The sequence below is a fragment of the Girardinichthys multiradiatus genome, chromosome 12 (genome assembly GCF_021462225.1).
Source record: "Girardinichthys multiradiatus isolate DD_20200921_A chromosome 12, DD_fGirMul_XY1, whole genome shotgun sequence".
Lineage (NCBI taxonomy): Eukaryota > Metazoa > Chordata > Actinopteri > Cyprinodontiformes > Goodeidae > Girardinichthys > Girardinichthys multiradiatus.
In genome coordinates this window covers 50188024-50207365 of record NC_061805.1, presented here as the reverse complement: position 1 = coordinate 50207365, position 19342 = coordinate 50188024, and the positions used below count along the sequence as shown (strand labels likewise).

Here is a 19342-nt window from a genome sequence, read left to right as displayed (position 1 = left end):
TGAGACACAGAGGGACACAATGAGACACAGAGGGACACAATGAGACACAGAGGGACACAATGAGACACAATGAGACACAGAGGGACTCAGAGAGACACAATGAGACACAGAGGGACACAATGAGACACAGAGGGACACAGAGAGACACAATGAGACACAGAGGGACACAATGAGACACAGAGGGACACAATGAGACACAATGAGACACAGAGGGACACAGAGAGACACAATGAGACACAGAGGGACACAATGAGACACAGAGGGACACAATGAGACACAATGAGACACAGAGGGACTCAGAGAGACACAATGAGACACAGAGGGACACAATGAGACACAGAGGGACACAGAGGGACACAATGAGACACAGAGAGACACAATGAGACACAGAGGGACACAATGAGACACAGAGAGACACAATGAGACACAATGAGACACAGAGGGACACAATGAGACACAGAGGGACACAATGAGACACAGAGGGACACAATGAGACACAGAGGGACACAGAGAGACACAATGAGACACAGAGGGACACAATGAGACACAGAGAGACACAGAGGGACACAATGAGACACAGAGAGACACAATGAGACACAGAGGGACACAATGAGACACAGAGGGACACAGAGAGACACAATGAGACACAGAGGGACACAATGAGACACAGAGAGACACAGAGGGACACAATGAGACACAGAGAGACACAATGAGACACAGAGGGACACAATGAGACACAGAGAGACACAATGAGACACAATGAGACACAGAGGGACACAATGAGACACAGAGGGACTCAGAGAGACACAATGAGACACAGAGGGACACAATGAGACACAGAGGGACACAGAGAGACACAATGAGACACAGAGGGACACAATGAGACACAGAGAGACACAGAGGGACACAATGAGACACAGAGGGACACAATGAGACACAGAGGGACACAATGAGACACAATGAGACACAGAGGGACACAATGAGACACAGAGGGACTCAGAGAGACACAATGAGACACAGAGGGACACAGAGAGACACAATGAGACACAGAGGGACACAATGAGACACAATGAGACACAGAGGGACACAATGAGACACAGAGGGACTCAGAGAGACACAATGAGACACAGAGGGACACAATGAGACACAGAGGGACACAGAGAGACACAATGAGACACAGAGGGACACAATGAGACACAGAGAGACACAATGAGACACAATGAGACACAATGAGACACAGAGGGACACAATGAGACACAGAGGGACACAATGAGACACAGAGGGACACAATGAGACACAGAGGGACACAATGAGACACAGAGGGACTCAGAGAGACACAATGAGACACAGAGGGACACAATGAGACACAGAGGGACACAGAGAGACACAATGAGACACAGAGGGACACAATGAGACACAGAGGGACACAATGAGACACAATGAGACACAGAGGGACACAGAGAGACACAATGAGACACAGAGGGACACAATGAGACACAGAGGGACACAATGAGACACAGAGGGACTCAGAGAGACACAATGAGACACAGAGGGACACAATGAGACACAGAGGGACACAGAGAGACACAATGAGACACAGAGGGACACAATGAGACACAGAGGGACTCAGAGAGACACAGAGGGACACAGAGGGACACAATGAGACACAGAGGGACACAGAGAGACACAATGAGACACAGAGGGACACAATGAGGCACAGAGGGACTCAGAGAGACACAATGAGACACAGAGGGACACAATGAGTCACAGAGGGACACAGAGAGACACAATGAGACACAGAGGGACACAATGAGACACAGAGGGACTCAGAGAGACACAATGAGACACAGAGGGACACAGAGAGACACAATGAGACACAGAGGGACACAATGAGACACAGAGGGACACAGAGAGACACAATGAGACACAGAGGGACACAATGAGACACAGAGGGACACAATGAGACACAGAGGGACACAATGAGACACAGAGGGACACAATGAGACACAGAGGGACACAGAGAGACACAATGAGACACAGAGGGACACAATGAGACACAGAGGGACACAATGAGACACAGAGGGACTCAGAGAGACACAATGAGACACAGAGGGACACAATGAGACACAGAGGGACACAATGAGACACAGAGGGACACAATGAGACACAGAGGGACTCAGAGAGACACAATGAGACACAGAGGGACACAATGAGACACAGAGAGACACAATGAGACACAGAGGGACACAATGAGACACAATGAGACACAGAGGGACACAATGAGACACAGAGGGACACAGAGAGACACAATGAGACACAGAGGGACACAATGAGACACAGAGGGACTCAGAGAGACACAATGAGACACAGAGGGACACAATGAGACACAGAGGGACACAATGAGACACAGAGGGACACAATGAGACACAGAGGGACACAATGAGACACAGAGGGACACAGAGAGACACAATGAGACACAGAGGGACACAATGAGACACAGAGGGACACAATGAGACACAGAGGGACACAATGAGACACAGAGGGACACAATGAGACACAGAGGGACACAGAGAGACACAATGAGACACAGAGGGACACAATGAGACACAGAGGGACACAATGAGACACAGAGGGACACAATGAGACACAGAGGGACTCAGAGAGACACAATGAGACACAGAGGGACACAGAGAGACACAATGAGACACAGAGGGACACAATGAGACACAGAGGGACACAGAGAGACACAATGAGACACAGAGGGACACAATGAGACACAGAGGGACACAATGAGACACAGAGGGACACAGAGAGACACAATGAGACACAGAGGGACACAATGAGACACAGAGGGACACAGAGAGACACAATGAGACACAGAGGGACACAATGAGACACAGAGGGACTCAGAGAGACACAATGAGACACAGAGGGACACAATGAGACACAGAGGGACACAATGAGACACAGAGGGACACAATGAGACACAGAGGGACACAGAGAGACACAATGAGACACAGAGGGACACAATGAGACACAGAGGGACACAATGAGACACAGAGGGACACAATGAGACACAGAGGGACACAATGAGACACAGAGGGACACAGAGAGACACAATGAGACACAGAGGGACACAATGAGACACAGAGGGACACAATGAGACACAGAGGGACTCAGAGAGACACAATGAGACACAGAGGGACACAATGAGACACAGAGGGACACAATGAGACACAGAGGGACACAATGAGACACAGAGGGACTCAGAGAGACACAATGAGACACAGAGGGACACAATGAGACACAGAGAGACACAATGAGACACAGAGGGACACAATGAGACACAATGAGACACAGAGGGACACAATGAGACACAGAGGGACACAATGAGACACAGAGGGACACAATGAGACACAGAGGGACACAATGAGACACAGAGGGACTCAGAGAGACACAATGAGACACAGAGGGACACAATGAGACACAGAGGGACACAGAGAGACACAATGAGACACAGAGGGACACAATAAGACACAGAGGGACACAGAGAGACACAATGAGACACAGAGGGACACAGAGAGACACAATGAGACACAGAGGGACACAATGAGACACAGAGGGACACAGAGAGACACAATGAGACACAGAGGGACACAATGAGACACAGAGGGACTCAGAGAGACACAATGAGACACAGAGGGACACAATGAGACACAGAGGGACACAATGAGACACAGAGGGACACAATGAGACACAGAGGGACACAATGAGACACAGAGGGACACAATGAGACACAGAGGGACACAGAGGGACACAATGAGACACAGAGGGACACAGAGAGACACAATGAGACACAGAGGGACAATGAGACACAGAGGGACTCAGAGAGACACAATGAGACACAGAGGGACACAATGAGACACAGAGGGACACAATGAGACACAGAGGGACACAATGAGACACAGAGGGACACAGAGAGACACAGAGGGACACAATGAGACACAGAGGGACACAATGAGACACAGAGGGACACAATGAGACACAGAGGGACACAATGAGACACAGAGGGACACAATGAGACACAGAGGGACACAGAGGGACACAGAGAGACACAGAGGGACACAATGAGACACAGAGGGACACAGAGAGACACAATGAGACACAGAGGGACACAATGAGACACAGAGGGACTCAGAGAGACACAATGAGACACAGAGGGACACAATGAGACACAGAGGGACACAATGAGACACAGAGGGACACAATGAGACACAGAGGGACACAGAGAGACACAATGAGACACAGAGGGACACAATGAGACACAGAGGGACTCAGAGAGACACAATGAGACACAATGAGACACAGAGGGACACAGAGAGACACAATGAGACACAGAGGGACACAATGAGACACAGAGGGACTCAGAGAGACACAATGAGACACAGAGGGACACAATGAGACACAGAGGGACACAATGAGACACAGAGGGACACAATGAGACACAGAGAGACACAATGAGACACAATGAGACACAGAGGGACACAGAGAGACACAATGAGACACAGAGGGACACAATGAGACACAGAGGGACTCAGAGAGACACAATGAGACACAGAGGGACACAATGAGACACAGAGGGACACAATGAGACACAGAGGGACACAGAGAGACACAATGAGACACAGAGGGACACAATGAGACACAGAGGGACACAGAGAGACACAATGAGACACAGAGGGACACAATGAGACACAGAGGGACACAATGAGACACAGAGGGACACAATGAGACACAGAGGGACACAATGAGACACAGAGGGACACAATGAGACACAGAGGGACAAAACAAACTGATTAGCTTCGTCCATTCATCCACGACATCTCATTGTATAGTTAAAAGCATTTATTGAGACAACATTTGTTAATTTAAGGACTGAATCCTAATAGAAATCCAGTATTTTCACAGCTTGAGGTAGAAAGACGTGCAGCAGTCTGCTGGTTCTGATTTTGATGCTGCATCTAGGGAACAGTCACCTCTCAGGTATAAAAGTCGACGGTTGAATATGACACTTTTTAGGCTGCTGTTTGTCACATTATTTTTGCAAACATCGATTTTAGGATGAAGACATATTGTGCAGCCCCAGGCTATACAAGACCGTGCGCTTGGAAAGTACCTGAAGCAAGAGTTCACTGCTGCCTACGCTGAACGAGAAGGCGAGGGCTCACCTCGTCCCTTTAGAGACATCAGGAAAACAAACAAGCAACAGAACTTATGGAGCTCATTTTAATTTATCACGCGATTAATTGATTACTGCGACAGGTGAGGAGAGCTGAAAGTTTCAACCAAATGTCTCGACCCTCTGTCCATGAAGATGTTTTTAACGTATCTAACGAGATCCAGCGCTGCCCGGTTGTACAGTTGATAGCAGGGGGCAACGGTGGCTCGGGGTTGCTGGTTCAAATCCCCACTCTAAATTGTTGTGTCCTTGGGTAAGACACTTCTCCCACTTTGCCAGCAGATGGTGGTCAGATGGCTGTGTGGCACTGATTGTATGGTAGCTCACCTCTGTCAGTCTATGAATGGGTGGATGACGGATTGTCGTGTAAAAAGCTTTGGGGTCTCTGGGGACTTGATAAAGGGCTATAGAAGTACAGGCCATTTTACTGTTGCTTTGCATCAAGAAGGTCATGGCTTCAAAATCCCGGCCTTTCTGTAGGAGTTAGCATGTTCTCTCTGTGCACGCACGGGTTCTCTCTGGGTACTCCGGCTTCTTCCCACACACCAAGAACATGACTAGGCTAATTGGTCTCTAAAGAGTGAGTGTGTAAACATGGTTGTCTGTCCTGTGATGGACTGGAGACTTGTCCAGGGTGTCCCCCTCCCACCCAGTGACTGCCGGAGAAAGGAACCAAATGACCAAAAAATTACAAACATCATCTGAAACCGATGCCGATATATCGCACATCCACACGGTCACCGATTACCTGTCAGGTGTGGAACTTGGTAAACGGTCCCAAAGCTGAAACGCTGCCCATCCAGCTCAGACTTGTTTACATGACTTTTAGTTTTAAGATTGATTTCTACTTTTTCACCGTGAGATGAAGTCTGTGGGTTACCATGATTAGAGGTCTTTACAGACTCCCAGCAGATACATGAACACTAAATGTTTGCATCATTTTAAACCTTATTTACCTCATTTATAAACATGTACGCACCACATACTTGCAGCCAAATAATATTTTCATACAAGTAGAAACATGTCTGGTTAAAAATAAAGTTAAAGGAGATATCATGGAGTCAGGAGAGCTTTAAGGGATGGATAATAAGATCCAGTGGTATGTTACCAAAGTTGCTGGTTGCCAGCATGAAGCAGCTGATTTGTGGACCGGACCCAGAAGTTCTTTACAGAGTTCCCGGAGACGATACTCAGAACCTGGAAGGAGAAGGAAAAAGACAAAGAAGCAGTCAGAGGAATCAAAACAGCTGCTTCAAAACATTTGAGCTGGAGGCGTTCCTGAGCTGCGTACCTCATATTAGGGGCATGAAATAAATTAGTGGCTGTTATCTGTGTCTGACTGATCATGTGGGGAAATATTGGTTGAACTGCAATTGTAACCCATATATCAATGTAGCTTCTCCAAGACCGACTCCAGCAGCAGTTTTCATCATTTACTGTCAACAATCAGGTCTGCTGAGAGGATCATCAGGGCTGACCTTCCCTCCATCCAAGACTTGTACAGGTCTAAGGTCAGGAAAAGGGCAGCTAACATCCCTGCAGACCCCACACACCCTGGACACAAACTGTTTAGACCTTTACCCACAGGTGGCGCTAGAGAGACAGTTTTGCCCCCCACGATGTCTCTCTGATGGACATTTCAGAGTCAGAGAACCCAGATCCATACCAGGTATATTTACACTAATTCAACCTCGTCTTCCTCTTTCACTGCATATAATTGTCTTTACAAGAAAAACTTTATTTCCCCTTTTATACATTTCTATTTTGAATGTCTTCACTGAGAGCAAAGTGGAACTGAAGTCAAATTAAGCTGATTTTTCTGTCAAGTTTCTCTAAATTTAGCAGGTTGTGTTTCCAGGATTCCTGCAAGTTTTCCATGGATGGAGATTGACTCATGGAAAACTGATGGATGGTTAAACTAATAGACAGATAGTTGGTTGGATGAATGGATGGATGGATGAACTGCTAGAGGGCAGGTGAATGAACAGATGGATGGATATTTGAAAGATCGGGGCAAATTGAATGAACCAATGGGTGGATGGAAAGAAAACTGGCTGGACGACGGATGAACAGTTAGATGAATGGATGGACAGATGGATGAAGGGACGGATGGATGGATGAACGAACCGACCAAAAAATTCATGCAAGAACATTTGGAACGATTGTTGGATGGACATAGAGGATGGATAAAACCTTGAATCAGTGGGAGCGCTGGATCTGTTCAGCCCCATGTCTGTGTTTATAACCTGTGTCTGAAAGCTCAGTACCTTCATTGACGAGGAAGCGGGCGTAGATCAGCAGCCAGTAGCGGTACTCCTGCGACGACTGCAGCGTCAGGGCGGACGCCAGCTGGTTCTCCAGGAAGGCGAGCGTCATGCTCTGCTGGAGGAGGTGCGGCGTGGACGACAGACGGGATGCCAGCCGCCCAGCGCTGTGGAGGAGACGGGAAGCTTTTAGTCTGGAGGAACATGCTGCAGCTCAGAGGTGGAAACTTTGATAATAGCAACGTACTGAAGGTTGCGTCCCTGCATGACAGCCAGCGGTCCCAAGGACGCAGGTGCATCCTGGGAAGGAAGGCAGCTCCTGAAGTCGGCACACTGGATCAGAGAGTCTCCTTTATCTGCGATCAGAGTCCTGCAGGAGAGGGAGTGTCATTAATCAGGAGTTTTACTATAAAAACTGTCAGAACTGTTCCAGTTCTCACCATGTTTCCAGAGACAAGCTGAAGCAGTAGGACTTCCCGTTGGACAGTCCGATGATCGGAATGCCCTGCTGGGTCAGCAGAGACTGAGACACTGTGGTGTCAGCACCTGTGGACCCGAACAGGATGTTTGTCATGGAGAACGGAGACAACCAGTGTATAAAGTGATTTATTAGAACATCTACATCTAGAGTTACAGCACATCCCAGAGACTCGGTAGCCGAGACGTTGCTACAAGTCATTTCTGCACAGAATGGAGATCAGAAGGGACATGCACATTAGAATAGACCCATCAGCAGTGCGTTACTGCCACCTAGTGGACTGAAATGGCCAAAAGCAGACTGACAGGCTGAATACTGGGAATGAACAGGAACATTATGGAAATGTCCCAGCGGATTGGACATGTTGGAACTCTTTGAGAGAAGTGTGTTTATGAGATCGCCTGGTTCAGAGTCTCACCAGATAAAATCGTCTGCAGAGACTCGTTCTTCACCAGAGCCTTCTGCCTCTGAACATCCCTGCACACAAACACATTCATCCACGTTACCAAACATCATCCGTAAACTTCCTGCTCTTCCAGTGGTAAAAAACAGCGTCATCATTTGTGTGTGCAGCCCTGACCAGACAGACAGCGTCGCTCCGGCGGTCAGAGCCATGACGAAGTGGGAGGAGCAATGCACTGCAGAGACCGGCGTGGCCAGCTGGATGGCAGGGAGGAGGCGGCGCCCGCAGCTTGAAAACACCGACAACATCCTGTCGTCACAGGCGACAGCAAGGATGTCGCTGAAGAGAAGGAAACATTTAGTATCTCTTCATCGTGAGACGTTTCAGAGCAGACGTGGGACATAAGATGAAATACTTGAATAAATGTTGCTGCACATGAACTAACAACGACCTCAAAACAAAGGCAGCAAAAGAAATCAGGAGGAACAGCAAAGAACACAAGAAATTATTATTAAGTTTTAGGATTAATAAAGAAACTCTGAATTAATTTCATCAGAAAAGTGCTTTCAGGAGCTGTAAGCCCAGTAAATGTAAATTTTGTTGTATCCTTGAAGATTAATCTTGCTGCAGCAGCGCCCCCTACCTGCTCCCCGCAGCAATGAGCACAGAGCTAGGCAGCAGCGTGTTCCAGTCCCGTCCGTCTCTGGAGCACCGCAGCTGGCTGAGCTTCGAACCAGCAACCAGCGACACCTCATTCTCCACCTCCAGGAACACGGACGGCTCCATGCTCACCTGCACACAAACACCTTTACACTAACTGCCGCCCGGAGAAGCAGTTTAAACAAAGAGGGTATAAGCTTTTAATCCAGCTGTTCTATGAGGGTCAAACATGCTGGTGTGGATTTCATGTGAGACGAGGCTCAGGTGAAACATCTAAAGATGAACAGATTTCCAGGGAACGAGGCACCGATGTGAGACATGCAGCAATCAGGCTTTTTTCTGGCAGATCCAGATTTCTGGTTTCATTTGAGGTCAGACCTGCTGAGGTCCTATTTTCACCAGTCCCATTTGATTCATTTTTTCTTGTTTTAATGACTATAACACAGAAATCAGTTTACATGTGTGTGATAGGGATTTTAGTTTGAAATCCAACATAAAATCAGAGTACATTATCTCCAGAGCGCCTGAACCTGTATCTGATTATTAAACCTGACGCATTTAGACTAAAATTAGTAAATGAACTGGAGAACACACGGTTTCATTATTTGACCTGCTGCTCACCAGAGCAGATTAAAGCAAAACTCTCCATCACTGACCTAAATATTTCTGCTTTGTCCACAAATAGATGTGTTTACACGTTAATTGACATTTTTTCCTTTTACTCTAATAGAAATATTCTTCATTTTTAACATGTGGGTAAAACCTTGCTTTTAGCAAGGAATCTCAATCTGGGTTTTAAACAATTTAGGACTTTTATGGTGGATTTCAAAGAGAGACTAAATGTTTGTCAGCAGACCGAGGAACCACTTTGTGCATCCATTGAACCAGACGATTGTCGCTCTCCCTGCAGGGCTTTTATTTTGAATGATTCATGTTTTAAATATTGGGTGCAGCAAAGTTTAGAAATTACGAAGCGGGTGACGTAGCGACAGATACGCGACCCATAAACAGAGGCCTCAGATTTTGACACAGACGTCCCAGGGTCGAGTCCCCACCCGGAGACCTCTGCGGCATGTCTTCCCCTCTCTCCACCCCACTTCCTGTCTGCCTGCTTTGATAAATAATGAAAATTAAGCCACTAGTGCTGCAAAGGAAAAAACAACAAAAAATGTACGAATCTAAGCAGCTTTTTACAAGATGATCTCAGAGAGAAGCTCAGTTAAGTTTTGCTGAGTTTGTTTTCTGGAAGTAAATCACTGAACTGCACTGAACCACTCGACTGACAGATTTTGGGGCAGGACTGATGAAATGTAAGCAGAGATGCTGGAAGCCTGATACCTGCAGTCTGAAGGCCTTCTGTGGACTCGGAGTGGGCAGTCTGAGAACAGCTGCAGGAGGTGGAGGAGCTGCAGCCCTGCTGGGCTCCCGTTCAGGTGGAGGAGGAGTTATCTGAAGGTGGAAGGTCAAACAATCTGGTTACTTTATGACACCTTCTCTGGTTTAACGGTACGGTACCTCTGTCAGGACAGAAAGACAAATCAGTCCAACTTCTCACTCGTTACCTGGGTGAACGTTTGAGGGACGGTGGCGGCCATCTTGTCTTTCCTTGGCCGTCCCTTCTTCCTCTTCTCCACCACTTCTCCTCCATCCAGCAGCAGTTCAGGTTTCCTCTTGGCGAACGTCAAGTTCTTGTTGATGGCGGCCATCTTGTCTTCACTGTCGCTGCTGGTTTCTTCTTTGGTTTTGGTGTCCTTCAGGGCAGAGACAGCGTCCTTCGGTCTGTTGGATAAACAGAACAGATGAAACGTGTTCCTTCAAATATTTCTGACATGTTTTCGTGATCTGCTTCACTGAGGGAATCACCTCTCCAGAGGGGTGAGTCCGGCTGTGGAGGAGATGGCTGATGGGATCCCAGGCGTGGCCTTTGACCTCTCTGTGAAGCGGGAGTCCAGGGCTTTCATCGGCTCGATTTTGGAGGCTGACGTGAGCAGCAGACTGGACTTCAGCCTGAAAGCAGAGAAGAAGAGTAACAGGTTAATCTGATGGAGACTGCAGCTGGGTCAGAACATCTTCTCAGTTGCTGTACGTACCCGTCTTTGTCGTTCTCCAGGCCTTTGGTGCCACTGTTGGCAGGCGGTGAGGTGAGGACGCCGTCCTGGTTTGGCCTCACACCCATAGAGGAGGGCTGTCCTGGGCTGGAGTCTGAGTTGAGCTGAGGAGCGAGCTGATTGGACATGGAAGAACCAGATGGCAGAATGGGAGCGCTGTTGAACAGAGCCGGGGAGAAATCCCTGTGGAGAAAAAGCGGACAGCGACTTATTCCAGGTCATAACACGCCCACAACGTGTCCGACTATCATGCACCAGATGTCTTCGCTTTCATCTGATAGTAGCATTACGCTCAGAGTGAAGCACAGAGTGGCCAGCAGAGACCACAGACCGTATGAGCAACATAAAGTCAGGTCTTTTTTGGGGCTTTTCTATGAGTTCTGAAGTAAAAACAGATGTTCTGGAGGGCAGGGGGTGCTTCAGAAGTCATTGTTTCACTCTGTGGTGGCATCAGCCAACTTCTATGGTTAAGTGAATTGGAGCAGCAGTTCACATCTGTGTGGAAGCGTTAAATAAGTTCCTCAGGAAGGTCAGATCTGTTCTAGGATGCCCCTTCGCCCGGTGTAGATGGTGGAGACAGAATGACTCTAGCAAAAATATCATCAGTGTTGGACAATGTCTCCCATACAATGCATGAAGCTGCTGCAGACCTGGAGAGGTCAGAAACCAACTGCTGCATCCTAGGTGGACAGAGGAGCGTTATCACAGGTCCTTCCTTCCAGCAGCTGTAAAACTTTATAACCATCAATGCTCCTAACAACCGGTTTACATCACTGCTGATGTAAGACCACCAAGATGGCGCCGACGATGGCCGTCTCGGAGCTTCGCCCGCTCTTTGTTTGTGTATTTTGCGTTTTTATGTTTTTCGAGCCACAGAACTTCTCAACATCAGAGAGTCCTCTCTTGGGATTTTTTCACCATCTTTCATTGATCCGAAGTTCATCAAGCTTCTGGCAAGCGGAGCTGCGGCACTCTATGGGATTCTGTGCGGACGGAGACGTCGGAGGGGAAAGCGTGCTGGTAAAGCTCCGCCAAAGAGGACTTCGCACACCACTGCCTTCAATCCACCTGGCAAATGTCCGCTCTCTAAACAACAAGATGGACGAGCTGCTTCTTCTCACCGGTAAAAACACGGACCTCCGCGGATCAGTGATTCTCTGCTTCATCGAGACATGGCTGAGTGAAAACATCCCGGACCGAGCACTGCTGATGCCGGACCTCCAGCTGCTCACAGCGGATCGCAGCGCGGAGTTATCGGGAAGAGGCGAGGAGGCAGAATCTGCTTTTATATAAATGAAAGTTGGTGCAGAGACGTAAAAGTGCTGGAAAAAACATGTAGTCCTGATCTGGAGTCATTTTCCATAATCTGTAAACCGTTTTATTCACTGAGAGTTTTCCTCGTTTATAATAATCGGCTCATATTTTCCACTTCATGGCTGCACTTCTGCTGCTGAAAAACATCTTGCTGAGCTGATTACAGACCTGGAGAAAAAATACACGGACTCTTTCAACATAATACTGGGAGATTTTAACAGAGAAAACCTCTCAAATGAACTCCCCAAATACAGACAGCATATTAAGTGTCCCACCAGAGACAAAAACACACTGGACCATTGTTACACAGCTTTAAAGGACTCATATCATGCTGTTACCAGGGCTGCTCTGGGTTTTTCAGATCATTATCTAATCCATCTCATCCCAACCTACAGACACAGACTAAGAGCTTCCAAACCCAAGGTTCACACTGTTAAGAAGTGGACTGAGGAATCAAAGCAGATGCTACAGGCCTGCTTTGAATGCACAGACTGGACTGTTTTTGAAACCTCAGCCACTGACTTAAACCAACTAACTGATGTGGTGACATCATACATCAGTTTCTGTGAGGACATGTGAGTGCAGACCAAGACCTTCTGCACCTTTGGGAACAATAAGCCATGGTTTACTCCACACCTCAGGAATCTGCACAGGGAAAAGGAAGAAGCTCACAGCAGTGGAGATTGGGCGCGGTACAGGCAGGCCAGGAACAAACTAACAAAGGAGATCAAAGCAGCCAAGAGAAGCTACAGTGAGAAGCTGAAGAACAGCCTTTCTACTGGTGACACTTCAGCTATATGGACTGGTCTGAGAAACCTGACTGCCTACAGGAGCCCCTCCACCCATCCTGAACAGAGTCGTCTCCTGGCCAACCGTCTGAATGGCTTCTACAGCAGACATGACAAGAAACCATTCACACCTCAAGAGAAATGTGAGGTCCCCTCCTGCCTCAAACGATCCACCATCATCCCGGTTCCCAAGAAACCCACCATCCTAGGATTAAATGACTACAGGCCTGTAGCCCTGACGTCTGTGGTCATGAAATCCTTTGAGCGGCTGGTGTTGAAGCACCTGAAAGACATCACAGGCTCCCTGCTGGACCTCCTGCAGTTTACTTACCGAGCAAACAGGTCAGCAGATGATGCTGTTAACTTAGGTCTACACTTCATCCTGCAACACCTCAACCACCCAGGGACGTACGCCAGGATCCTGTTTGTAGACTTCAGCTCGGCCTTCAACACCATCATACCAGACATCCTCCACCAGAAGCTCACACAGCTCAATGTCCCAGCCTCCACCTGTCAGTGGATCAACAGCTTCCTGACGGACCGACAGCAGCAGGTGAGACTGGGGAGCATCTTCTCCCGATCCAGATCAATAAGTACTGGTGCCCCCCAGGGGTGTGTTCTATCCCCACTCCTCTTCTCTCTGTACACAAATGACTGCAACTCATCGGACTCGTCCGTGAAACTCCTGAAGGTTGCAGACGACACCACAGTCATTGGACTGATCCAGGACGGTGATGAGTCAGCATACAGACAGCAGGTGGATCGGCTGGTACACTGGTGCAGCCAGAACTACCTTGAACTCAACCCACTCAAAACGGTGGAAATGGTGGTGGACTTTCGGAGAACACCACCCCCATACACCCCCCTCACCATCCTCAACAACACTGTATCGGCCGTGGACCACTTCAGGTTCTTAGGAACCACCATCTCTGAGGACCTGAGATGGTCTTCACACATAGACACTGTTTGAAAGAAGGTCCAGCAGAGACTGTACTTCCTGAGGCAACTCAAGAAGTTCAACCTTCCTCAGGAGCTGCTGGTCATCTTCTACACTGCCATCATTCAGTCTGTCCTGTCTTCATCCATCTCAGTGTGGTTTGGATCATCCACAAAACAGGACAGGTCCAGACTGCAACGAATAATCAGGAATGCAGAGAGAATAATCAGAGCTGACCTTCCCTCCATCCAGGACTTATACAGGTCAAGGGTCAAGAAAAGAGCTGCTAAAATCTCTGCAGACCCCACACACCCTGCACATAAACTGTTCAGAGCTTTACCTTCAGGTGGCGCTACAGAGCACTGTTCACTAAAACCAGCCGACACAGAGACAGTTTCTTCCTCCAGGCTGTTTCTCTGATGAACATTCAATAGAGTACAAAACAACAGCATACAGATGTTGCAAATGCACCTTTTTTATTAGATATGTGTATATTGTAAATTGTAAATTTGTATATTCTGTAATGCAAAAACAAAACCAAAGAGCAAAGTGTACCGGAGTCAAATTCCTTGTTTGTATGTAAGAACTTGGCAATAAAGCTGATTCTGATGTTGCACTGTTTTTCCATTTCTTGTTTTACAGACTGGGGTTAACTAGAGCAGAGACGGCAGTTCTGGTTCTGATCCAACCATGAACACACATCTTAACCTTGAGGAAGATGTTTACAGAACAGGTTGCTGTTGCAGGGAAGAGGGACCATCCACATATTGGACACTAGATTGTCATCAAAGTTCATGTAGATGTGTGCAAACGTAATGGTTTGTTTTCTCACCCCGTGTCCAGCTGAGCGATGCAAAGCGGAGTGATTCGTCTTCTTCCATCAGCCGTTCTCGTCTCAACCTGCTTCTTCAAAAGGTTCTGCAACACAAAGACACAACAGATCAGGAAACCTAAAGGTCAGAAGGTGTTTAATCCAACTTTCCACATGAAACCTTAGAGCCTAAAAACAATTCATTACATTCAGTTTTTAATTCACACTGGGACCGAACATGTATCTGTATCTCTCTGCTCACCTTCCTGATGTCCTCCAGAGACTCTCCGTTCATGACACTGTTGACCTTTGGAGCAGTGGATTCAGGCCCGGTGGTGGCTGCAGCAGCTGCTCCGGCATTGGTCTGCGCATAGTTCTGGCGCTCCTGCTGATATCTGAGCATCTCAGGGTTCTCGATGATGGTGGTGGAAAGATGAACCTCGGTGTTGGTGATGGCCAGGCTCTTCCCGTAGATGTTCTGGTGGATGGTGTTCTGTACGGCACAGACGGAGGGAAAACGTTCTGAAATGTTATCTGCTTTTCAGTCCGCCGACATCGTCAGGCCGGAGCGTGGATCCAAATCAGGTGTTTCCAAATGTGTTTTCATAACATGTTTAAATTAATTGTGTTTATGTGGCAGAAAATCAGCAGCTTTTAATGCCATGGCAACAACTCTTGAATCCAAGTCTCTACAGAGCCGTTGGTGCCTTTCAGTCAGACAGGATCCACGTTCTTCCTGGGATCCACTTGGAATATTAAACAGTTTGCATTTAATTTTGGGCATGAAGAGTCTCCTTATCTCTGCCGTGGAGCTGCACTCAGCTACACAAACGAGGAGAAAGCCTCTTTTTCTTTAATCTTTATAAACCCCACTGGCTGGGAAATACGAGCATTTAACTCAGTAAACTTCTGGGTTTTTTATACCCAGATTTAGTTTTCTTCCACAGTGCTGGTTCGGTCAAGCTCTTCAGAACGCTGGATTTCTCCTCAGTTTAGATGGCAGCTGTTACTATGAATCCACTGCAAAACATGTTCAAACCTCCCTCACTGAATGAACAAGAGAATATAAAGATTAAAATCTAAATATAAAAATGAAAAATGAAACTCAAAGAAGGAATAAAATTAGTATCAGTCCAAACATGATGAGACGCAGAAAACAAAGCAGCTTTAACTGAAGTCCTGTTGGTAAAAAGTCTGTAGACTCTGTGAGGAAGAGCCAGGAAGTGCACTCCATCATCTCTGTGCTGCAAAGACCCATCAGCGACCTCTGACCTGTAAGGTTACAGTAGTTCTGAGATATGATGGAGAGCTCATCCATGTCAGGCCTTCCATGTTCAAACTGAAGCTTTAAATCAGGTTTCTGAATGTTTCAGGACGTAAAATTTAGGACTTTGAGACCTTTTTAAGATTGTTAGGATTTAAATTTATGACCTAAATGAACTATGAGAGAGAAGTTAACTTTACACATTTTTAAGAACTCAAATTTAACTTATTTTAAAACTTAAATTGCTCTTTTTCAGCTCCTGTGTGTGACTCCACTGCTTTTACATCAAAACTAGAGTTTTATGGTGAACCCAGACTGGGCCAGAAGTGACATCATCTGGACCTCTATCAGTTCTGGAGCTGCACGATCTTCATCAAAATGGTTATGAATGCAGGTCTGTAAAAGCAAAGGACTGCATAGATGCAACATTCAGTAGGATGTTATATTTCAAGTTTCATGCATGCCACTAATATGTTTGGCCTGATGGATGGACTTTCATCATCCTAGATGCTCAAACTAGATTTATATTTTTCAACGCTACGAGGAAGGAGAAGGAAGAAAAGACAGTCATTGCAATATACAGGAATCCTATCATAATTAGACCTTTTCCTGCTAAATGCAGGCCTGAGAGGGCTTCCTGCTGAAGAGCACCGAGGCAGCTCAGATCTCTGGACTTCAGCCATGGATGAACATTTTCACACAGGAGTGCCCTGAAGTGGCGCATGGCATCCAGAAATAAAAGTGACGCCAACGTCAACTAGTTAAGACAACTGAAAAAACTCACTAAAATTCAGGCGAGTAGAATAAGCCTCTGACTAAATACCAGAAGCTTCTGACAATTTGTGCAATATCACAATAGCGAAGGAAAGCTTGGATGCAATATTTGGCAAATTATCATATGTCACCCCAAACTACATAAAGCAGAGAAGATACCAGACCTTCCTAATGCAACGTTTCATCCATCCAGCTGGGAACACATCAGACAAGACAATAGGTCCCAGAACAGAACCCTGAGGAACCTCACAAGATAAGAGTTTCCATTTCTACCATGACCCAATTTTCACAGACACTGAAAAATCTCTCAGAAAGGTACGATGTAACTTCCTTACTCATCTCCAGAACTTATGTATAATGGTTGTTCAGCTACAAATTTATCTCCAGAATCTTGGACCCAAAAGGTAGTTTCACGTAATGATCTGTAGCTACTTGGAAGAGATGGATGCAGATTGGATCAACAGCAACATAAGAAGACTGTGCAGTATCACTTTGGTCCCAGTGAGAAGGTATCGTTCATCTTACCTTCTCCTCCTCACTCAGAGGGTCTCCCAGTTCATCCAGGGAGAAGTCCAGGTAGGCCACAGTACCGTCCATTGAACATACCACCATCCCCAGACCTGTCAGGGTCCTAAAAGCACACCTCATACTCAGACATGGAGGGCAGTTACCTTCATATCTGCATGTTACAGTAACACATACTCACCAGGAAATGTCCATTATTGATTTATCAAACAGATCATGGATGACCACCAGAGGGCGCTTCAGTGAGGTGAGCTGAGGAGAAAATGATTTCAAGACATTTTGTTAACCTGACTGGAAGCCGAGTTAACAAGAACAAGCGTCAGGAAACATAAAGCTGCAGCTATCAAGAGAAACAAGCCCAGCTGGTACTGATACATGTAGAACCAAGTGAGAAGGACCGACCCAGACGGAGAGCGAGCGGTCTTTGCTTCCCACGGCGCAGCAGCAGTAAGGACAGCTGGGCTTCGGAGAGCTGCCGTTCTTCTGTTTCTTCTTAAAGATCTTTGGGTTGAATTTCTACAAACACAGAGAACCACATCAGTCAGAAAGCTCGAAGGAGAACACGGGCTGAACCCATCACTACAAGCTTCTTACCACCACAGTGACGGCTTTGCGATGGCCGACAAAGTCCATGTTGGTCTTCCAGCCGTCTCTCTCCACGATCTGAGCGGTGGGGCCAGAGTTGTTCATGGCGTGGGCGGAAACCAGGTACTGACCATCTGGAGACCAGGAGAGACGCAGGATGTGGGTCGTTCCACCGCACTGGAAGACATTTTAGATTTGGTTTCACTGAACTGCAGTTCAAACAAAAAAAACCAAAACATAACTTTCTAGGGTTGCCACGAATTAATGGCCCAATTTAAAGAATTTACGTTCTTCCAAAAATCAAAAGCAAATATTTATTTTTTGTGTGCAAACGTTGGTATTTATGTCTACAGTTACAACAGTTTTGCTACAAATTAATGTGTGCAGAGAGGCCTTCCCGTGCAGTGTGCAGCCCAGAACATACCGCATCAAGTATGCATGTACTTCAACTTAGGAGAGTAAAGGAGGTCTGGATACTTTTCAGTCTTTGTTACTAACAGGAGCAGCACAGCGCCATGCATGAGCAGGTGAACACACAAACCCAGAAGAAAACTAAACTGATTGCAGTTTTTTCTTTTAATCCTCTGTGAGGTATGAAAACTTATCTGTCTGGTACGCATCAAAACCTTCCAAACACAGTTTTACCTCACTTCAACTTATTCCACCACAAAGACCTTTTTAATGTTTTAAGACCCTGAAATAAATATATAAATCTGGCTTTAATGTAATTTTCTGTCAGTAATTCACTTTGTCATGACTCATCCATGATGAAGCTAAAAAAGCTTAATGTAGCTTCTCTTAATGGTTCTTCTTTTATAACTTTTGTTCCCCTTCCCATAGAAAGGACTCCTGGATCAGAACGTCTGTGTTCTTTTTCTGTCTCTGCTCTGGTCCTGGCAGATGGCGGCTCACACTGAGCCTGGTTCTGGTTCTGCTGGAGGTTTCTTCCTGTTAAAAGGGAGTTTTTCCTCTCCACTGTCGCTACATGCTCATCCAGGAGGAGTGAATGCTACAAGTCACTGACTGGATGCAATCTGCTGGGTTTCCTTAGATAGAAAAACTTTTATGAATAATAAACTGAACTTAACTGCATTGTTTAAGAACTCGGATCTAATTGGAATGGATGTACTTGACTTGGAATCTGTATGGTTGGTCTGAATTTGACCATGTGGTATTTGTTTGGTCATGTGAC

The 19342-nt window shown here is 46.7% G+C and overlaps 1 protein-coding gene across 1 annotated transcript in view; it reads right to left on the bottom strand.

The window, feature by feature from the left end:
* The window catches only part of LOC124878422 (protein HIRA), a 28096-nt gene that overhangs the window by 3311 nt on the left and 5443 nt on the right, over window positions 1-19342 (bottom strand). The window contains exons 8-24 of the mRNA XM_047382356.1: window positions 18160-18327; window positions 17968-18081; window positions 17747-17817; window positions 17566-17671; window positions 15265-15495; window positions 15024-15109; window positions 11135-11335; window positions 10908-11051; window positions 10607-10823; window positions 10383-10493; window positions 9028-9176; window positions 8562-8723; window positions 8400-8458; window positions 7944-8049; window positions 7751-7873; window positions 7507-7670; window positions 6348-6436 (exon numbers count right to left, since the gene is read on the bottom strand). Coding sequence (XP_047238312.1) covers window positions 6348-6436; window positions 7507-7670; window positions 7751-7873; window positions 7944-8049; window positions 8400-8458; window positions 8562-8723; window positions 9028-9176; window positions 10383-10493; window positions 10607-10823; window positions 10908-11051; window positions 11135-11335; window positions 15024-15109; window positions 15265-15495; window positions 17566-17671; window positions 17747-17817; window positions 17968-18081; window positions 18160-18327 — 2301 coding nt within the window. The remainder of the gene's footprint in view (window positions 1-6347; window positions 6437-7506; window positions 7671-7750; window positions 7874-7943; window positions 8050-8399; window positions 8459-8561; window positions 8724-9027; window positions 9177-10382; window positions 10494-10606; window positions 10824-10907; window positions 11052-11134; window positions 11336-15023; window positions 15110-15264; window positions 15496-17565; window positions 17672-17746; window positions 17818-17967; window positions 18082-18159; window positions 18328-19342) is intronic.